The 23,475-nt window shown below is 34.1% G+C and overlaps 1 protein-coding gene across 1 annotated transcript; it reads right to left on the reverse strand.

Moving 5' to 3' along the window:
- Positions 1-3,005: 3,005 nt before the first annotated feature.
- Positions 3,006-23,475, reverse strand: LOC114401418 (protein CHROMATIN REMODELING 5-like). Its single transcript, XM_028363937.1, has 31 exons — positions 23,079-23,475; positions 21,273-22,171; positions 21,074-21,132; positions 20,438-20,875; positions 18,610-18,834; positions 18,325-18,408; positions 18,082-18,141; positions 17,883-17,986; positions 17,603-17,654; positions 16,473-16,536; positions 15,259-15,352; positions 15,103-15,190; positions 14,897-15,031; positions 13,308-13,499; positions 13,152-13,219; positions 12,533-12,626; positions 12,290-12,414; positions 12,128-12,191; positions 10,625-10,837; positions 8,960-9,202; positions 8,776-8,886; positions 8,483-8,572; positions 8,069-8,251; positions 7,892-7,972; positions 7,508-7,744; positions 6,399-6,554; positions 6,119-6,296; positions 5,853-6,034; positions 4,404-4,751; positions 4,235-4,328; positions 3,006-4,057 (listed from the first exon to the last, which is right to left on the reverse strand). The coding sequence occupies exons 2-31, from the start codon at positions 22,033-22,035 to the stop codon at positions 3,582-3,584; spliced, it is 5,301 nt and encodes a 1,766-aa protein (XP_028219738.1). The 5' UTR covers positions 22,036-22,171; positions 23,079-23,475; the 3' UTR covers positions 3,006-3,581.

Genomic DNA, 23,475 nt, shown 5'->3' on the forward strand with positions numbered 1-23,475 from the left:
TTAAGGGGAAATGAATTTTAAGAATTTTAAAAAAATAAAAAATATACTATTAACATTTGATAGACAACAAATATTAATACACAGACAAAATTAAGGTTGCATTTAAAGTGGCTGTGAGTTTTTAGTTTGTTGCTTTCAAAAATTTGAAAATAAAGTTTGTTTGGATAAAACAGGGTTGAAGGAGTTTTTAAATGAATTTCAAAACCCTTTTTAACTCATTTGAAAATACGTTTTTTATTTTTAAGTTTTTAAAAGTGTTGTCTATTTTAATATATATTTTTCACTCTTCACTTCCCATTCAATCTTATTCCCTTCTCATTTAATCTTCACTAAAGGTGGTAGTCAATTAACTTCACATGGATTTTGCTAAAGAAATGCAAGATTTGGACTTCAAATTTTAAGCATTAGCTTGATCAGATTGTGTTTTGATTCAAAAGTGGAAAAAACGTTACAAACCAAACTTTTAGTGAGTTTGGGCCTCATTTTAAAATTTCAAATTGAATATGGGATTTTTAACCTTACTTGCTATAACTTATTACCCATATTAAGTTCATGATCGACCTAACTTAAGCCTGCACCATAAAATATAAGATTAAAATTCTAAATTGTGAGCACAAAATTAATCTGATTTTTTTTAACTCAATATAACTATGTCTCAATTGAGGCTACTCGAAAAAAAAATTATACATATTGAACTTGACCCTCTTTGAAATTAGGCATATTGACCCAACTTGGTATAGTTGTGATCGACCTAACCTACACTCACTAGATAAATTTTGAATTTTGAACATGAATATATTTATCTTTATGTGACCTTAGCCTTAAAAACCCTATACAAAATAGAGTCCAAATGAACTTAGGCATCATTTAGAAGTTTGAATTGAACTAAGTCTTTTGGTCGGACCCATTATAGCCTACAACCTTGTATCAAGAATAAATACTTTAAGGATAAAAGGAGAATGAAATATAAAAAAACTAGAAAATAGAACTAACGTTCACCACGTGTCTCTTAGATTTCATCTTAAAACCAATTGACATATGCACTTCAAGGAGTGAGACAGCCGATGTAAGACTTGGGTATTGTCCAACACACCCCCTCACACAGAGTATTTCTTGGGCTTGGTGCGTGATATCATGTTAGATTTCATCTTAACACCAATTGGCATTAAGTAAAGTTGCCCAGATATATAAGCTGCACTCCAAGGAGTGAGACAGCCGATGTGAGACTTGGATATTTCCCAAGAAACGCGAAGCCCTTGTCGCACCAAGACACATAGCTAGCTTTAAAAAAATTATTTCAAGTATTATTTCAAAAAACCCTAAAAATGACTAAAAAAATGTTATAAATTATTTTAAAAAGTTTGTTTGTCGACCAGTCAAATAAACTGTTTAGTTAGTAAAAGAAACTAAAAGCTACCTGATTTGTGAAACATATCCATAATTGAAGTTTTGAATATAATATTGAAGTAGAAATAAGATGGTGTTTTTTGTAAGGTAGAAAAAAAGGTATCACCCAAAAGAATAGCTTCATTCCAAGATTGATTTTATAAAGTTTTATCTCATCAATCAAATTAGAATTAGTATAATGGGTCTGCCAATTTATATATTTATCCATGTCTGCTGCCTCTAGTTGCACTTAATTTCACATACTAAGTTTCAGATAGCTCTCCCCTGGCAAAGAAAAAACTACACTTTTGTTTTTAAAAGTTTACTTATTATTTTTTGTGTTCAATTGTTTCTGTAGGAAAGGTGAGTATAGAGCAAAAAAAAAAATAATTAATGCGAAATACATATTAAGAAGCCACCGACGATTGTTACCTCGTGCTTATTGTATCTCGATAGAGAACATAGAAAGTACAAAAAGGAAAGAAACGTACAAAATCTTGGCGTTTATCGTACAAACTCTACCACAATCATACAAAATCCACTATGGTCATGGTCAAAGATTGGATGTTAATTTGTGATCTGTGGTCAGCTAACCTCAGCCATGGTTGATAGCACGACCATCATGAGTTTACCACGATTGTGGTTCATATGTCAATGCTCTAATTGCATCTTTCTTAGTTCTTTTCTACATGAAAGCTCTTGGACACTTGTTTTGCACAAACTGCAAGTTTTTCAGAAGAAGAAAAAAATGTCAAGATGCATGGATACAACATGAAAAACTCCCACAATATATAAAAATGCATGAACATGTCAAAATGCATGGATACGACGAAGCTTTGCATTACTTACCTAGTTGAGCACCACATGGCTTCCAAAGCATTCATGGTATTCAGTTCAATGTTGATTAGTGTCACCGCAATGTTAGCTCGTCAACGACACCTCGCCTTGAGGTTGTGCTGTTGTCCCAAAACCTTGCGTGGTCTAGTTTTAATTTCCGATTAGATTTAATTTTTGATTCCATATGATTTCATTTTGATTTAGTTGATTTTTATAAGGTTTGTAACAGTGTATAGTTCTCGTTGATTTTTAAATGATACCTTCACGAAAAATAATGGATGGCTTCTGTTCTGCCCTTAACTCTCATTTTATCTTAATAATACATAAACTTTTATCATTGTTTTAATAGGTCATTCTCTTAACTTAATGTTAAATTTATAATTAACAGAGTATTTATATCATTGATTTCAATGAATATCAATGGTTGGTTATTTTTGTATTTAAAATATTACAATCATATAAAATAGTTATTTAATCTACCAATAAAAATAAACTTAAGAACAAAAGGTATGTCCCACTAATTACTGCCTGCAATAACCAATGCATCAAGGACAGAACAGAAGCCATGCATGAACCATTAGAATCCTTCTCTTGATTTCCAGAGACCTGGTCATAGCAAAAGAATAAAACAAGATCCAAGAATAAACTATATTACTAGTTATGATTGTCAAAGATTGACATTTAAATTTAAAGGAAAGGAATAATCCAAAAATCTTAAAAGATGCTGGAACAATCTCAGTCTGGGTACATGCATTCTATGAAATACTGGAATAGCATCAAACTTTAATCAAATGAAAGAAACTTTAGGCCAGAAGCCGAGAAATCACTTTTCATTCACTATTCACCAAGGAAACTCACTTGAAGGAGCTACAAAATCTCGGAAATTAAAGCTATAATTACCACAAAAATCAAATACATTTTTGTCTACATCAGCTAACATAATACTTTATGAAGTGAGTAGTAAAATCCAATAAATTGCAGAATTGACAATGTACAGTTTCCTAAGTATGTCTCTATAGAATTGGGTAAAACTCTTCACTTTTCAAGATGTTCGCCATGTCACTTTGCTTGGTCATCTTCGAAGGAGTAGAAATCAAAAAGGAAAAAGAAACAATTGGCAAGACTAATTTTTCATCTTGCATTAGATCTTTTTGGCTTCAGCCATCTTCAAGGATGCGAATCCCAGTGTAGGGATATTCCTCATATCCGCCAAAACACACCCAAAAGGGATCCCACAAGGTCTTATTCGCATGGGTGGAAGAAAAAAATTCCACAGAATGTACAATAGCTGAAGCTGTATAAATGCAGAGTGAAAGCCAACACTCTTGTAATCAGCCTCTCTAATCCCACCAAGCTGGTTACTTTATACCTGAAGAGAAGCCTTGTCTTGAAGGAAAACCACCAGGTTGTGTCCTATAAGGTTTCTCACTAGCAAAGCGTTTGTCCGACGGCCCAGCACCTAGGATCCCGAGTGAGTTAGGATCAGCAATCCGGACTCCATTACTAACGGTCCTTTGAGGTGGTGGCTGACCCTGGAAGTGATTGTCACTTTCAGTTCTTCTTCTTCGTTTCCATGCCTCGGATTTCCCAGTATTATCAACTGGTTCTGGCATTTGATAGGTAGCCATATTTTTTAATCCTCTTTGCCTCTCCATATGGAAACGGAATGGATTTCCATTTCTGCTAAATGAAACAGATACCGATCCATTTGTGTGAGAGGGGCCAACCTCTGCCTCATCTTGCTCCTGTCTAAGTTTGGAATATATTTGATGAAGCCTCTCCCCTGAAAGATGGGAAAAAGTGGAGACATATTTCCACAGTCGCACGGTCATTCCTGTAAATAAGCATACACAAAAAAAAAATCAACATGTAGTAGAGAATCGTAAAACCCTTAACCAACAACTATCTTATCCTATCCTCTTAAGAGCCAATAGGAGACCAACAACAAAAACAAAAGGATTCCATACACATGAACAAAGCAAAAACCTTTCCAAGAGGAATGAAAACTTACTATCTTGCTTATAGGGTTCCTGTTCATGTTCTAACACAATTTGATCTATCCTTCTCCCAAGAAGTTGTAAATAGTTGCGTATTTTCGAAAGCACCTAAAGGAGGGAAACAGTAAGACATTATTTTTTAAAAACAAGACATACTACAAGGCAAGAAGCCGAAAGACATACCTTTTCCTTTGGAAGATTGGCACTAGTTTGCTGCAACCTGTGAAGACGTTTCAAAGTTTTCATTTCTTCAACCATCACATCTTGACACCATTCCATCCATTTTACCTCCTTAAACTGCTCATATACTTCCTCATTGTCAGACATTTCACCCTCTTCCTTTACTATAGATTCAACCTTCTGGGGTTTCTGAAATCTATCCTTTCTCATTTGGACATTAACAGAACTCGATTTTTTCTTTTTCTCCTGCCCACGTAACAGTGATAAATTAATCATATTTTCTCTCTCTTTCTTGGAAGGCTTCCGTCCAACTCTGCTGTTGGCATTTTTCACACCAAGAACAGCAAGTTCCTATACAACAATAAAATGAAGACATCGTGGTAAGTGACAAACAATGAAGATAGATTCAACAAAGAACGTAGCATCTATCAACAAATGAAGGTCCACAGGAAGAATTAAAAAGGCCTAGTAGGAAAGTAGATCATAAATTGGTGGGTGTGGGTGGGGAATTTTAACATGCACATGAAAAGATTGAGGTATTGCTTCAAATCATCTTTAATCACTGGAATGCATAAAACCAATGATAAAAATGCTCGCATTCACATTCCTTTGGTAGACTAAAAAACAAACAAATTTTGTAAAACAAATGTCTTGGAACATGTTACAGAAATGGATACTAAGAATGCAAGTCAAACAAAATTCAGAGCTGTGCAGGACAATCATTAGCGTGGAAATTAAAGTCCACTAAAAAACTTCGTACCCCATTGCCCAGAGGCTCTTCGCTATGCGAAGGTATGGGGGAGGGATGTTGTACGCAGCCTTACCCTTGCATATGCAAAGAGGCTGTTTCCGGATTCGAACCCATGACCAACAAGTCACCAAGACACAACTTTACCGCTGCACCAGGGCTCGCCCTCGGAAATTAAAGTCCACTAATTGACAAAAATAAACAAGCATGCATGTAAATCATATAGCCCAGATGATAGCAAACACGGCCAGAAATCTACTATTTACGTAAGTATTAAAATATTCTTGATTCTGAATCTGATATCAGTCTGAGATTATACACTCATATATACATTCACTCAACAAAATTCCCTTATACGACTTTTTGTCAACTCTATTCTAACTAATAGCATGCATATTACCCTCAATTCACATCATGACCACTGTACTAACATGTGTGGTTTCTCCACCTCTTATTCTCTTCTTTCTAGTAAATACCTTAGTGATTGGTATATAATACATGTGAAACATTAAATACCAAACAATGTCATGAAGGGTAATTAACATAGAAGAATAGGAAGCATGTAAAAGCATTAGAAACAAAGAAAGAGCAAAGAAGAAGCAAAAAAAATGAAAATTAAAGATCACTTGGAAGATTCGTAAATTGTAAATACAGAAGAAACAAAAGAACATAATGGTGAAATTAGAATTTAGGTAATTGCATACTTGCTCCAAAAGGGCATTAGCACGGTCTTTCAAATTTGGAGCTCGTGGCAAGAAAGTTTCATGGTGTTGAAGTTCTACAGGAGCAATTTTTTTCATAAGGCCAAGTCTTTCATCCAATCTAATCTTTTCCCAATTACCAAACCCATGGTAATGTATTCCAAGAAGTAATCTAGCATCATCAACTGTAAACAAGAAAAATACAATCAGCAAAGCAGCAATTAAATCAAAATAATAATAACACAAATTACATAAGAGGAAACACCTACTTTGATTCCATCCACAACCTTTGGACCAGTTCGATGGTTTGAGATATGACAGAACGCGAAATTGTGCGACAGGATCTTCATATCGACCAATGCGCTTTGCCAAAAGCTGAAGTTGTTGGACACGGGTAAGTAGATCATTTGCCTTCACTGGTACACCAAAAAAATCCAGCAAAGGCCCCTGGATGCAATATTATTACATGTTATAAGCTTCTACAAAAATAAGAATACAAATAACCATTTTAAACCCTATCTGTTATAGGGAACTTATCATTATATTAACCTTTGCATCTAGATTTCCAAGTTCTACTGCTTCTGTACAACCATCAACAAGAGCATTGAAAAGTTCAATCTGTGCTCCAGGTGGAGCTGCCCCAACAGCACCACCAACCTCAGCAGCAATTAAGTCGATTTGGCTCTCATTGCCATATTTCAAAACCTGGCAAATTAATTGGGGATGAACATAAAGCAGCAAAAATTTATTTACTGCTAAAGAAAATAACAAAATGAAGAATATACAAGACATACATGCACAAACAACAAACACAAAAATGATAAGCACAAAACTAGAAAAGCCCCAAGAACAATAAAAAGAAACGGTTATTCATTAACTCAAGGGAGCTCTAAATGCAATGCCAACACAGTACACACCCACTGGCTGACCCACAGAGCAGTACAACAATTAACTCTATCCAACAAAAGGAGCAAGGAAGAGATCTTAGATCCTGGCAAGGAGTAGATCACTCCGTACTTAAACAGAAATTAAAAGAACAAGTACATGTGACCATAAAAAGCATATCATTTCTGTAACAAAAACAGAAAAACTCGAGAAAGCAAACACTTCTGAGTCCATTTTGAGCTTAAGTCCATATGAGTTTTATACAATTCTTGAAGAAAAGAATACCAAATATTAATTGCTTCTGAGTAATGTATATGGAAACACAAATTATATTTTTATATTAAATATACTAGTAAAGGAACAAACTCTAGAATCAGTTAGAAATTCAGTGTCACCTCAAGCTCATAGCTTCATTGGTCCATGCATAAACCAAAAATTTAGCCTGTCCAACAGGCTAAGTAGAATATGAAGAATTAACTATTCAGTTCTATTCTGCTCAGCTACAATTTTGTGGTTCTATCTGAGATTTATAATCTTCCCAGTACAAACTTCTACGTTCTAAAGTTTAAATGCAGATCCTACAGCACCTAGTTAGCTAACTTTTTTCAGAATGGAAGAGAAAAGAGCATGAGAATGAGTGGGATGAAGATCATCAACAATATACTAATATAGGAAATGCTTAGAGGTCTCCAATATAGGAAGATACAAAAAAAGAATAGATTTTGTTCATAGCGAGACAACTCCGAAAATTGTGAGAAGTAATAGAATCTTACTGAACGAGAAAAACGAAGTGCGTCTCTTTTAGATAAATTCCCATATGACCAATTTCTCACTTGGACAGATGCTCCCTCAATCATTGGTACTGCATGAGCAGAATACTCTGCTTTCCGGCGTTTTGGAACTTGCTCAGGTGGTTCAGGTTCCTTCTTTTTTCTTTTATTACTTCTTTCAGATGGATCAACCTCTGCATAGCTTTTAATATTTCTAGCCGATCGAGGAGCAAGAGCTTCCTAAAAGAACCAAGAAAGATAAGGCAAGTAAAAGAAAATCATTTTAAGCATTAAATGAAACAAACATTACATACACAACATTCTTAGAAACTCAACAACATTTTAGAATTTTTTTAAGAATATATCTATAAAAGAACAGGATCAAACCTCTGCTTGAAATACAGCATCAGGCTTTATCCAACGGCTCCAGAAACTTCCATCATCTTCATCATTGCAAAAATTGGCAACCTGTGAAAAGTAAAGAGAAATAAAGATGACAATAACCAAAAAAATCAATTTTTAAACAGAAACAACAAAATTCACAGTACTGTCCACATATCTTGCCTTAAAAGCACCTAATAACTCATTTCCTTGTTCCCCGTCAGTTTCCTTCTCTTCAACCTTCTCTGCTCTTTCAAGAATCTCATCTATATCCATACTTAACAGTCGTTTCTTGCTTTCTTCATCATTTCTTTCTTCTTTAAAAAGCTCCTCTGCTCCGAATCGTAAGATTGCAGACAGCTCATTCTGTCGTTTCAGAAGCAAATGATGGGTACAGTAATTGTGTAATTAAATAAAATAAAAAAAATAAAAAACAAGTCTGCATAAACAAAAACAATTCAATGCAGTCCATAAAATACAAAATAGAAGACAATATCACTGTAGTAGTTTGGTGGTTAGTATCTACAAAAGCATGGCATGATGAAAGCAAGGTAATGAATATTCACAGGAAATTATAGTTTTCCCAAATGTCCTTACTTTGTCAAAATAACTTCCTCCTTTTTTGGCTTCTTTCTTCTCCAGCCTACCCTCTGCATTTAGCTTTTGAATCACCAAGTGGTCCAGAACCTATGGAACACATTCACATGAAAAATGACATAAAATTATTGACCTCAAGGCATGTCAATAAGCAATTGCATGTCTTTTAGGGGAAAAATATATAAAAATATATATTAAACATAAAAATATAGGATGCCAAAGGTGGAGAAAAAGAGATGAAATGAAACAAAAACAGCACCAGATATCTAATGATCTAATGATTTTAAACATACCATTTTCTTCTTAGCACGTTCCAAAATATCTTCCTCAACACTTTTGCTTGTCACAAATCTATAAATGTTAACAACTTCTTGTTGTCCAATTCTATGAGCTCTACTCATTGCCTAAAAAACATAGAAGTAACAGTAAACACCAAATATTTTGTTGATTAATGATAAAATTAAATCAGCTGAATACCTGCAGGTCATTTTGAGGATTCCAATCAGAATCAAATATTATAACAGTGTCTGCTGTAGCAAGATTGATACCCAGACCTCCTGCCCGTGTTGAAAGAAGGAAGCAAAAATCATCACTACCAGGTGCATTGAAATGATCCATTGCTTGTTGTCGAAGCTCAGCTTTTGTACTGCCATCAAGCCTCTGAAATTGAAACCCTCGAAGTGACATATACTCTCCCAGTATATCTAACATCCTAACCATCTGCATTACGCCTCTGTTAAGTTAGTATCATCATAAATTAATCCTTAAAGCATATTTCATTTTTTTCAAAAATTAAAGCAGGCTAGGATGTTTAGGTAAGCATCAATAGTTAGAAGTTATTTATGATCTTCACATCCACCTGTTCATGAATTATGCACAAGAAATAAGTACAAAATCAATAGTGAAAGAATTAAGACTTCAGAGAGACCAGCAATCATCTTTGTTCACCAGAAATCAATAATAGATCAATCAGTATTTTCATCAGCAGTAGGTTTATCCTAATCAATTAAATGAATTTTTGGCTTCAGTTCATAGATTATTAAAAGGATTTGAGTTCTCGAAGAGCAATGTTGACCAAATAATTTCCCTATTTTTTTGGATCTGTAGACAATAAAATTTGTTCACATAAAAAGCTAAACAGTCAGGTAAAAGATAAAAAAAATACTCAACCGTCACCCTTTAACATATGCACATACACAATGTTCAGCATATTGGGGGTGGGGGGACTTAAAACAATTAGACAACAAAATTGATTCACTAGAGCACTTGTACTGTAACATATTTTGAGGAATGGTTTACGCATCAGTAACTGAAGAGTTATTGTAATTGACACTTGACAGCTGATAAATTTTTTTCAATCAAATTTCCTTCCCAAGTTCTATTAGGACAATTAGAAGCATAAGAACAACTTATTCTTTCAACTACCCCTGGTAAAGTAGATAACAAGGGAGCGCAAAAAAACCGATTCGAAACTGAACCTAAATCAAACTGATTTTTACCCAAACTAGTTCGGAAAAAAAGAAGTGCACTGATTTACAAAACCAATTTGATTAACCGAATTGTTTCTACAAAACCAATTCAGTTCCAAATTGTTTCACCTGAAAAATTATTTTCGATTTAAAAAAAAAACAGTTCAGAACTGGTTCATCTGTTGGAACCAATTAAAAACTTGTTCAAAGCCAATTCGGTTTTGAACTAGTTTTCTAAACCAGTTTGACTATTGGATATTAAACTGAACCAGTTAAAACAGTTCGAAACCAGTTTGGTCTGGGTTTTTTACCAATCGGATTTTTGCAGACCCCTAGATAGCAATACCAGCTAAATGAGCATTATTAATACCACCAAGAGACCAAAGGCAGAAATATATAGTTTAATATGATATACATAATTGAAATTTATCCCACACCACTTAGTTTAAGTGAATAATGGCACATAAAAAGTTGATCACACAAACATTCCAGTAAATCATCTTTAAAACAACTGATAGAACATTTTACATTTATTGCAACTGAACAAAAAGTAGATTTCATAGTTGAGCTAAACTACTCAAGAAAAAGTATGATGAAACATTGTTGAGCTAAAAGCTTCCAATTATATCAAGAAGCACATCCAGTAAAGCAGTTTTAATTTTCAACAACAAACCTGAGAGAAAATCAGAACACGATGCTTGGTTTCATGCAATTTAACAAGCAGCTTATCAAGTATGACAAGCTTGCCACTGCTAAAAACAATTCTCTCTAGTTTACTGTTGTCACTACTTCCTGAGTCCCCACCATAGCCATGGTCAGCACTTTCAAACAAGAAGGGATGGTTGCAGCACTTCTTTAATTCCACCACAATATTTAAAAGAGAAACCTGATATTTAGCAGAAAAAGATTAGAGATAATCTTTTAAGAGAAAATAATATAGAAATAAATATACATTATGAAATAAAACTTCTAATAATTTTGTCAGTCCAGATGATAATAAACAGATGCAACATTTCATATATCTTCTCCCTCTTCTTTCTATTCATTTTTGGTGTTTCTTTTATTCATAATATATTCTCCCTCTAATTGAATATATTACCAAAATTTTAAAAAAATGTACCTCAGCTCCTTGATGTGCACATAAACATACCTTATACTGTATTTTTTTCACTTAAATAAAAAAGGAAAAAAGCATAAAGACCCCTTAAACTTTCTCCTATTACATATAAACACCCTAAACTTTAATTTTGTCTCAATTGATCCTTAAACTTTATCTCTTTTGCAAATAGGCACCATGAACTATATTTTCGATTAAAACATTCCTTAAAGTTTACCTCTTTTGCACATAAATACCTAAATTTCAATTTCATCTCAATTAATTATTAAAAATATTATCCTTTCATAAATAATTTCTTATGTTAAACTGAAGTTAATTTACCAACCAAAAAGAAATCTTAAGTGTTTATTTATTTTAATTTCAACAATTTATTAATTTTATTTTTATAAACTTTTTCAAACATTAAAACATAATAAAATATAGAATCAAAAATAAAATATTTTTTTATTAATTTTATTATTACCCCTTATATGTGTGTGTATATATATATATATATCTTCTAAATTCATATTATTTATTATATTTTAAATATGAACAATGAGTTGTAACAAAAAAAATGAATGATTAACATTTAAGATAAATAACTTGAAAAAAAAAATTGTAAAAAGGATAAGTTTTAAAGATCAATTGAAATACAATTGAAGTTCAAGATGTCTATTTACAAAAAGGTTAAAGTTTAAACATCAATCATAATAAATTTAAAGTTTATGGTGTCTATTTGCAAAAGAGGCAAAGTTTGAGGATTAATTGAAACAAAACAAAGTTTAGGGTGTCTATTTGTAAAAGAAGTAAAGTTTAGGGAAATTTAATGTTATTTTCCCGATAAAAATAAGAAAATCATAAATGATAATAATAAACTATACCAACTCTAGCTTGCTACTTTTGACAATCAATGAAGTTTGCATGGTGGAAAGAAACCACGCATCAAGTATAGGCATTTCCTATAATCATCATCACGATGAAAGCATATGATCCATGTATGTTATGAACAGATGAAAGCACATGATCCATGTATGTTATGAACAGATGATTGTTAGAAACACGAGATAGGGATGTAACCTGATTCCCACGAACTCCTTTGTTCAAATTGTGAAAATTACGTTCCAAAATCCACTTATAATACCTAAACGAAGGAATACATCAACAGGAATTTAGAAAGTGAACTTATGATAATAGTATTTTTCCAAAGGAAAAATTTTTCAGAACTAAAATTGCACTTACTGTTTCTGAAGAGGAGACATTTCAACCCTAAGGATACGTTCAATTTTGGGGGGTAATGATTTCTCCACATCTTTGATAACTCTTCGAAGTATGTGAGGTCTCAATTCCATATGCAGATTTGCAAGCTAATATAAAATAATTTATGCACATCAAATTACAGTAAGCCAAAATTCGAGAATCTCTAGATCAAGGAAAATCAAGGAGCAGATTAAAAATGTAAAGGGTATCCATGACAACTTATACCTCATTCTCATTAAAAGAACTCAGATTCTTATAGTTCTGAACAAATTCATCCTTGCTCCTGAACTTGTCCGGATCAAGGAAATGAAGCAAAGCCCTACAAAACAGGGAGGGAGAGGGGAGGCGAATTGTCAAACAAACAAGAAAACCAAAGGAAACAAAATAACAGACAACACACATAATAGAAATCAATTTAATGGACATATAATAAGAAACAATCAATCAAGGGAGTCTCCCAAAAACTACTAAACTGTGGATTTGTGAGCATGCATAAATATACATACTATTTATACAGTAATAAAAAAGCAAAAAACAAGAATAGTAGCACCCTTGCGGGGTAAGACTGAAGGAATGCCATTGATGTAAGCTGCTTTAAATGTTTATTGTAAATGTAAATGATATACAAATAACTCATTATTTACTAGACCACACATCAAGCAGTTAATAATATCATTATATGCATTTTCTGTGGCACCTTCACCAAAAGACAAGAGGAATATTCAGTAAATAACATTTATTAGCACTTATCCATACAACAATATTAATAAATCCATCAAACCCACAAAAGATGTAAGTTTCCTTTTTGAAAAAGTCAAATATTAAAGGAAAATGTTAATGATACCATAGTTCTTCCACACTGTTCTGTAGAGGAGTGCCAGTGATAAGCAATTTGTTCTTGGTGCTAAATTCCTAAAAGATTAGCAAAAAAACAAACCATAAAAAATAAACTCTATCATAAACAATTGCACAAAAATAAATTAAGAGAAATGTTACATACTGAAAGTGTCGTATACAATTGTGCCTCACTATTTTTTAGCCTATGAGCCTCATCCACCATCAGATAATTCCATTTGATCTTGGAGAGAACAGCCTTATCCTTCAAAACTACTTCATATGTAGTCAACAGTGCATTGAATTTTATTGGCTTCCCAGGTTTTTTCTCATTATAAAATTCATATTGTTGACAAACCTGCCACAAAATGTAAAACAAAAATCATATGTAAAAGAAATAAATAAAATAAAAAGCTTGCGGAATTTAGGCTTAAATATGTTTTTGGTCCCTCAAAGTTGGGGTCTATCTTTTTTAGTTTCCCAAATTAAAATTTGCATTATTTAGTCCCTCAAATTTGTGAAATGCTTTTTTAGTCCCTCCTGACTGATTTTTGGCAGTTTGGATGCACAATATGTGACAGTTTTTTATCGCAAGAGGAACTAAAAAATGTAAATTTTAATTTGGGGGACTAAAAAAGACACCCAAAAATTTGATGCACTAAAAACATATTTAAGCCCCAACATACATGTTACACTGTTTGCAGGTATCTTACCATAGAAAACTGTTCAAGTCTAGCCTTTTTTAAACATAATTTAAATTGAAAGAAAAATATCAAAACGACATCCACTTACTAAGCTGAGTATACCTTAAATTTTTGTTTTCATGTAGCAAGAAATAACAAAGCACATCAAAGGGTATTAGAGAAATAAACATCCATGGCAATATAGGAAAAAGGTAATTAAATGCTAGGAAGACAAAAATTGAAGCATGGAAGACTTGACAAAATCCATAAATCATAACTAAAGCTATACCCTGTTCTCCGCAGCTAAATCAGTGTAGGTCCTGAAGGATGATAGAGATTAGGACTAGAAAAAGGTCCTAAAAGATGGGTGCATAGTGTCTTACACACATGATTAAGCATTGAAAGCAGTAATTCAAAACTTGAACAACTTTAAGAAAATCACATCCATTAATTGCTCATGACTAGATTTAAGATCCCTATTACAGAGTCATGACCACAGTTGACAGCAACTCATAATGATCATAATAAGAAAGATGGAGATTAGGGTGACCATGAAAAAAAGTCCATATTCTAAACGAGTATTACCCGTATCCTCTACCATAATAAAATGATCACAAAGACAAGACAAAAAAAGTAAACAGCATAGAACAAGTACAATTCAGTAAGAGCTTTCTATGGTACAAACCCAAGCTAAACTACCCCCCCCCCCTTTCCAAATTCATTTGTTCACATATTATTTTCTGTATAATGCTTGTTCTTAAACAATAGCGAAGGACCATGCTAACATCAGCACAAAAAGACCAGAGATGTAGGACATATAAGCTGAGTTAACATCTTAAGGACTGATGAAGTAACTTGTTAGGGACTACATCCTGCACTTATCACATTCAGCATATGTATCTACCATCTAAAAAGACAAGCTGCTGAAATGTTCTACATATCAGACAGAAAACTTCACTCACATGTAGTCTGTATTCTAATGAAAATAAAAGTTGCTGAAATATGTTATATATCTGACAGATTTTATCCTTTCATTTACACATTAACCAAAAACTCAAGAGAAATGTCTCACCTCTCGACTTGCACGAGTACCTACATATATGATAATATTCATATCAGGAAGCCACTTCCTGAATTCTTTGGCCCAATTTGATAAAGTGGACAATGGAACAACTACAAGAAAAGGACCATGGATTTGCTGGGCATTCTGTGCAAGGAACAAAAGCGCATGTATTATTACATTGCAAGGGCAAGTGTAATCAAATAGAGATACTATACCTGTAGAAAACCAAGCATCGATACTGACTGAACAGTTTTTCCAAGGCCCATTTCATCAGCTAAAATGACATTTGTATCATTTCTCCAACTGCCATACACAGATTTAGAACACCAAAAAATTAAAATGTACCTTGACAAATATACAGATATGCATACCTGTTAACAAGAAAATTCAGACCCTCAAGTTGATAATCACGGAGCTCTCCACCCTTCAACCATTCAGGTTGTTTCTCAAGCTTCCGCAAACTTGCTAAACATCACAACCAAATATTAAAATCAGAACTTAGGTAGATAATATCATTATATTCCGTACATGAAATAATGAACCAAAATATTCTTTATATGGTATTAAAAATATTAAAATAACCATAGAACCAAAAAGGAAATAGGCTTCAGAAGGCAGGAATTACAAACAAAAGGAAACTATCAAATAATTCTCAATCACCCCCCCCCTCCCAAAATCAACTTTCTCAAATTTAAGCCTAAGTAATGATAAAATGCAATTTTAGAATGGACAGATCAAAGTTAATTGTTAATAATCTGATATATTATTATAAATAAGACACGTCATCTTTTCCCAGAAACAGAAAAAATGAAAAAAAAAAAAGTCAAATTGTCTAAGAAAGTCTAATACAATGTTAAAATTACATAAGAACATGTAAAATAAAATGGTGGGACATAAATCACTAAAGAAATTTAGACCTATATCTATAAGGTTTTCTCAACTACAAAGTTTATCTTTAATGTAATCAATTAAAAATTGTAGTTTTGCATATTAAAAATTATGTTAATAATCTACAGTAATACTGTATAAATTTTCCTTGATAAAGCAATTTTATTAAAAAAAAAAAGAAAGAGAGAGAGAGAATGGTCAAAAGCAATAGATGACAGATTCTCCTAAAAGATTTCACAATATAAAACTAGTAAAAAGTCACACCTAGAGTCTAATGTCTTTCCAAAGAAATACGGAATTCATACAAAAAAAAAAGGTCAATCATGTCCCAGTCTGCTCCCATGTTTAATAGAGAAGACATGCTATTAAAACAATGAACCTAATTTGAAATAGAATCCAGTAAATCAAGACTGAGAAGTCCCTCATGATATGAACAAAACAGAAGTGGATTTCCGGTACACTAAACAAATTATAGTTATACAACACAATTGGTAAAGGTGTACCAAATACTGTAGGTCTTTAGTTTTGTAATTTAATGCCAAGAACTTAAGAAAATATATTGTTGTAGATAAATGATAATAACACAAGTTTACCACACCAGCAACCACGTCAAGTGCATACACAGAATCTGTGGAAATGTTCTAGGTTTTATCGAAAAAAGATCATTGTCCATAAACAAGCCAAGGAGTCTACCAACCTTTGCTCTTCTTACGCTGAGAATCTACCATCTTTCCTTGAACTGCCATAGCAGCCTCACGAGCCTGTTCAAATATGGCAGAACAAAAAGTTCACTGTAAGATAAATAGATAATATACAAATTATTATATATAAATCTTACTAACATGTATGCATTGCACAGCACTGATAAACATAAATACAACAACCAAGCCTAGTCTACTCCCAGTGGGTTCAGACTTCAGATGTGAAACTCCCAAAACAACCCTAGGGGATAACCATTCTTAGCACTGCTCTCACCCAAGCATGCACAGCACCAGAAGTTTAATTCAATTGAAGACAGAAATACAGGAGAAAAAATACACACTGACCAAGAACATTAAAAGGAAAATCCAACATAAGAGAACATAGATCCTGTCGTGAAAAGTCAAAGAAGAAAAAAGGAAAGTTCCAATGAAACAAGACGAACATCTGTACTGATCCAAATCCCTACTAATAAAGGCTCAGAGCATGGGTGTTCTTGACACAAGGGGAACTACCTGTTTATCAGTTCAAAGGATGTGCCATTAAGTGTTCAATAAAAAAGCATGGACACTCGAGAAAAACCAGCCAATACATGGATAGTATCTGACACATACAAATGTTGGATCTAGTTGTACAGTTATCAAGAATGTATCCTGTATTTCTGAAGCTTATTATTTTGGCCACGGACAGTCTAAGATAGTTTAACTCAGCTCAGTAAAGATAAAGACTAGACCATAGAAAAGCAAACAGTCAAATCTGAAAACCAAGGAATAAAAAACTACATGAAATTCTATCTTCGGTCATTTGAGATGACTCCAAGAGCATCTATTGAATGTTAGTTGTATCCCGCATCCTATTTTTTTAAACCAATCATGTCCTCATATCCACTCAGTATCGATACTCATACAGTCATACCCATATTCACAAACATAATTGTGTCCATGTGTCGTGCTTCTATGTTCAACAACAAATCTCTCTCTCCTTTAGCCATGCCATCTTAATTTGCACAAAGCCCAAATACAAGCCAGATAGCTGGATAATAACTTCCATAAGAAGAATGACTATAGCCGAATAACAAGCTTCTCAAAACCAATATGATAATGAGAATACAGTGAAATAGAGACCTACCTTGTACTCATCAATAGCATGTTGAGCAAAAGCAATATCAATGTCCTTTTCCCTAGTACATCAAAAGTGACAAATTGCATAGAATCATTAAGACAGAATAGATGTCTAATAACAGAGAATACTACCACCATACTTGCTAAATAAGGATCTAAAAGTTTAAAACTTAGTGTACACAATGCTTAGAGATAAATTCATCCTCCTCTCTAACATGAAGACACTCGATGCACAGAAAATGAAACAAAAAAAATAAGTAAATCATTACTAAATTTTTATAGTGTACCAGGTCGCTTCAGCATAAGATAGTCCTTGCCACTTGACCAAGTATTCTGGAATAACATTGCCAGAATTATCGTTGCTGATCCTATCTGCAATTATTCTTTCCACCTGAAAATGCAATAAACAATCCAATTAGCGATTAGCTATACATCAGAGAAAACAAGACCAAAGTAATGAAAATATTGGAATGCAGGAAAGCAAACCTGACTGTTCTGTTTGATAATATCTAAATCCATCTCCTTACTAACATCATTGACCTCAATCTGCATACAGGAACAACCAAACAAGAAATGATTAAAAAAACACAAATAATATCAATGTTCTTTTTCCAGATAAACTAATTCCTCCAAATAAATTTCCACAAAAACTTATGCAGTATTCATAGCCTCCAGACCTATTAAATAAACCAGAACATCTAAACTGATTGGCTGAACTCAAATAATTACCTCCTCTCTTGAGATTGTCCTCCTGTACCTGATGTCTTCCATTATTTTCTTTGTATAATTCAAAACCTTCTTAAAACCACTGAGCTGCAATCTCACAGAGACAGAATGTATTAATTTCGGCCAGAAAAAAAAAAAACAAACAAACTCAACATGTGGAACAGTAAAACAGCCAAACAATAAGAAGCAGGATTGTTATAATAAAAAACAGAGACAGACAGAAAGACAATAATAACAGTGTATCCATCATTAATGCATAATAAACAATAATAATAAATATCATCATACATTTTGAAGCTCAGCAAAAGACTTCCACTGACAGTGCAAATGTGACTGCCCTTTCCATTTTATCAAAAATTCAATCTCATTCCAATCAATTTCCGAATCAAACAAGTGACTCATTAAAACAGGCTCTGTTGATCTATTATTCCTTTGAGCATCTTCAGCCATGCCCTTTGGCTGATGCCAGAGCACCTTTTCAATGGAGTCACCATCGTCCTCTTCAATTTCTTCCTGAAGAACGCTTAAAAGAATCACATTAGTAGAAATAAAAAGTATAAATTAAGTAAATAGGAGGTATCGTAATAACATATCATACTCCCACCAGAAAGTCATTCCCATATAAATAAAAATCTTAATAGCCTTATAAAATTATGATTGCTAGATTAAAGTAGGCTGATCCTTTTGATAGATATAATGAACTAGAATTAAAGAAGGTGCCTACAAAAAATGAAATATATCCACTCTGTACTAACAAATCTATTATCCTTCCAGAGAGATAGAATGGGAAATCTCAAACATCAAAACCAATGCAACTGAAATTACCATCTTGCATGTTTAGCTTAAACTCTGCCAAGCAATCAGCAAACCTCATACCTGAGATCTCTCCACCACCACCACACCAAAAGTAAAGAATAGAACAGCTGGCACAAATTACAAACATAAGCTAATGGTCTCCACCAACTAAGTGGTCATCTACCACTCTCTTAAAACAAAATATCCAATTTCATAAGCTTTCTTCAAGCCAATAATCATTCTCTGATCTCTCACTTAAAGACAATACACAAAGGATAAAAGGCATCACCTCCCTACCTATATCCTTAAAAATTCTCAATTTTCTGAATTGTGATTTAACACAAGACTTGAGTGGATTTATTCCAATTCTCCTCAGTAAAACACCCTATAAATTTAATAATCCTATCTCTTATGCATGATAGTTCATGCTATAAATAATGAAAATTTAAAAGAAACACCAAAATAATAGATAACTAAATAATCATCAGTTCATCACAACATAATTTCATTTTCTATTTTTTTCCCATCACATTGAAACTGAAACAGAGGAATAGAAAATACATTATTTTCAGATTTCAAGTGCATTCATTCAAACCCTACACTTCCTACGAAACATATTAATCTGAACTTTAAATCATGCAATCCCACATCCCCTCGCCCCCAAAAAAATAAAAAACACAACTAGTTACAGATATAAAAAATATTGGGGCAACTTTTTTGTGATCGTTGATGTATCCAAATTTGGAGCCAACCTTCACCTAGTGTGATAAGCCTTTGTTGTAATTGATGTATCCTAATTTGGAACAGTTTTAGCAGGTTAGGTTTAAAATGGTGATGGTAAAAAGTAGGTGAAAATTTCTGGGAACTACACAGTTGTGCAGCCCATTCATGTACTTGGTTTTAGGGGTGTCTCTCTACTCTGCAGCTTAATTTCATTTAGGATTGACCTTTTGGCTCCACTTTAGGCTACTCAAATCCAATGGTTGTTTCAATGGAGTTGTCACTTCCCTCTCTTCTTTCTAATAAATAAATCTTTTTTGTCATCAAATATATGTAAAACCTATCCTTGTTAAATAAAACCACAACTTCCTCGTAACATACTACCAATTTTTTTAATCAATAAGAAGAAAAAAATGTCTAACCAGTAGTCATTTGCAATGCAAGTGAAAACAGCCTATGGAACCCATGTTATCCGAAGTGACATGATGATTTGAGTCTTATATGTGAGAATCAATATTTAACATTTAATTTTAGTAGATAAATAAACCCCAACAGATAGGAGGTAGAAACCATGCTCAGATGTGTATAATGAAAGCTGTACCTTTTGGGACTTTTTCTTTTTCGCTTCATCAGCTTCTTCACTCTCTTCACTTTCAACATATGATACCTTCCTAACCGTCCTACTAGAAGTGCGAACCTCACTGTTGCGCGAAGAAAAGCCTGTGGCTGCAGACGAGCGACCATTGTTCTTGCGGACATGAACACTCCGCTTTTTTGTGCTTTTGAAATCCTCATCACCATCACTGTCGGAATCCTCCGTTGTTGACTCGTTGTCCTCAAAAGACGATTTAACTCTTCTTTGTCGACCAGATGCAGCATACACTTTACGTTCTCTGGTAGATTTTATGTTTTGTCCAATCTTACCTCGTTGCCTTCCTTTAGGTCTTTTAGCATAGAAAGGTTCATCATCATCGGAGACAACTATATTTGCGTCACTGTCATCATCTTCATCCGAGCCTTCACCTTCCCAATCTTTATCCTGTAACATAACAACAGTTAAACCATTTGATATTCAGAAAAAAAAAACCCAGAAAACCAAGACATTATATTAACTTCAAAAGTCAAAACTAACAGTAAAGCAAAATTTGTCCTCTAATGAACATATACAGCCCCTTACTAGATAAAAGACCATAAACGAAATAAAATTCAGCAACAACAATAACCACAAATAAACGACCTTGTTTGCAGCATGACCACTTGTGGCGGGCTCAAAGTCTGCATCATCAGGATCATCTTCTGCACGATGTTAACATTAAAAAATCACAGGATTTCATCACTAATCAGAACTCGGTAATAAGGGCTAAACATTAGCTAATTTAAAAGCAGTACTCCATACTTAAGAAACAATCTTTATATAAATAAAACGTTCAACATACCATCTGCTTCATCCTCTTCTTCATAATCAGCATCATCACCATCATTATCATTATCACCATCATCATCATCTTCATCCTCACCATCATTATCTTCAACATCATCTGAAAACCTCAAATTCCTATGCAAAGTTCTATTTGCAGAGGTCGACATCCGTTGTGGCCATGAATTCGATCCAGTGGGCTTTTTGATCCCACCATAATGCAATGAGTCACTTTGCTCTTCCCCATCCTGCTCATAATACTCATCAGACAACATCTCTTCAGCAGGAACATCAGAGTGACCTCTTGGACCTTTTCCTGCCTCCTTTTGTCCATCATCATCATCTGAGTCTAATCTTCCCGCTCTTCCATCCAATGAATTATCTTCAGACCCATCTGCATTTCTATAATCTGATCCACTTTTTGATTCCTGCCCAGATTCAGAACCATTTTGAGGGTCCATTTGCCCACAGTCCTTCCAAAATGTTGAACCCCACCTTCCGACCATAGCTGTTTTACTACCAGTAGTCTGCAAGTTTGATTCTTTCACAGCATCTCCATCATCAGCTGTTGCCTCAGTTTGCAGTCTACTGGAACCATCTGGTTCGCCATCACTATCATACTGTGCCTCCATGTTCATATCAAATTCCTTCTCACTAGAAGTTGCATCAGTACAATCATTACCTACTGATCTATGAACTCTATTAGCATTCTGTCCTTGGCTTTTATCTTCCATGACACCATGTGAGACTGTATCATTTGAAAAGTTCCTAAAGAAAGCCATCCTGTAACATATGACTAACTTGCTATTATCTTTACTTCACTCTCCAGACTGTCGATATGACTAATCATAATATAAAAAAGAGTGACAAAAATCAAGTGCTGCTTCAGTTATCCTCTGTCTCCCCAGTCCCCAAGACCTAAAAAACAAAGAGTGATATACGGTCAGTAAGATCCTGAATGATGCTCAGCTCATGCCATTGATCAGACATTGATGATATAAATATAATACAAAAGAATGCAAGTTAAATTAAATAACAAAATAGAATCCCGTATTACAACCATCCAGCAAGTTAGAGAGGACTTAGAGGAAAAGCATCAAACCAATTTACATCTTCTGCATTACTTCTACAAATACATACTTACAAAACCACCAAGCAAGCTTAGCTCTTAATAGACAAGTTAGCAGGTTCAAGTGTTCAATCATCAGTGACTCCATAGAGTTGCAATTCCTTTACAAACCACTGGTTAATAAGTGAGTTAAAATTCCCATGCTATTTATTTGCTCACATTTTCTAGCAAATGTGCAACTTGAAATGAAATAAGAAAACCATGCTCCAGGTTCAATTCTAGCGGAACTTGTACAAGGCATGGCAAATTCGATTTCAGCTTCAAATTCTAGGTTAAAAACAGTCCTATATGCATTATCCTAAGTTCACGAATGAACCACATTGATCAAGGAGTGTAAGCACTGCTTCAAACGAGTGCCTAGTTTAACGGTCAAAACTGAATTCCGTTAAGACTCGTATTTCGACAAAATCGAATTTCAACACCGTGCAATGCACAAAATCATCAGCATCATATCAAAAACAAGTTAATCTCCGAAAAGCAACGGCAAAACCGAATCGAAAGGGAGAAAGCAACGGATCGAGCAGCAAACTGAACGAAGCTCGTCACTAAAACCCTTAAGGCTTGCAGAGCGCGACCTTCGGAACAAAAAACAAACCTAAATCCGAAATCGGAACCCTAATTCCGAAACTGAATCACTACGCAATGAGCGAATCCATGAACCGATGATGCAAGCAAGAGCGAGCGAGCGACTCTCACCTTTCCACGTGCAGAGAGCGGAACAGTTCCGGCAATTTGGTTCAAACGGAAGGAACCGCGACAAGCAACGATGCACAGGTTAATAATCGTGCGCGCTCCTCCTCCAATAAGGACTCACCGGAAACAGAATCGCCGGCTGCGAATATCAAAAGAAGAGAAGGTAGGAAAGAAAAAGGACAGAAGAATCGGTTGATGTTTGAGGAATCGCGTTAAAGCGAGATTCGAATGAAGGAGCAGCGGCGGCAGAGATACGCCGAGCGCCGCAGCGGCGGCGGGTTGTAACTTCCGATTTAGAGAGTAAAACGACGAAGCGATTTGGATTAAAGGACGATGATATTCAGATGAAAAGGGGGAAAGAGAGTTTTTGTTGCCCTTTTTATTTTCCTCTAGAGAGAGA

The sequence above is a fragment of the Glycine soja genome, chromosome 2, assembly GCF_004193775.1.
Source record: "Glycine soja cultivar W05 chromosome 2, ASM419377v2, whole genome shotgun sequence".
Taxonomy (NCBI): domain Eukaryota; kingdom Viridiplantae; phylum Streptophyta; class Magnoliopsida; order Fabales; family Fabaceae; genus Glycine; species Glycine soja.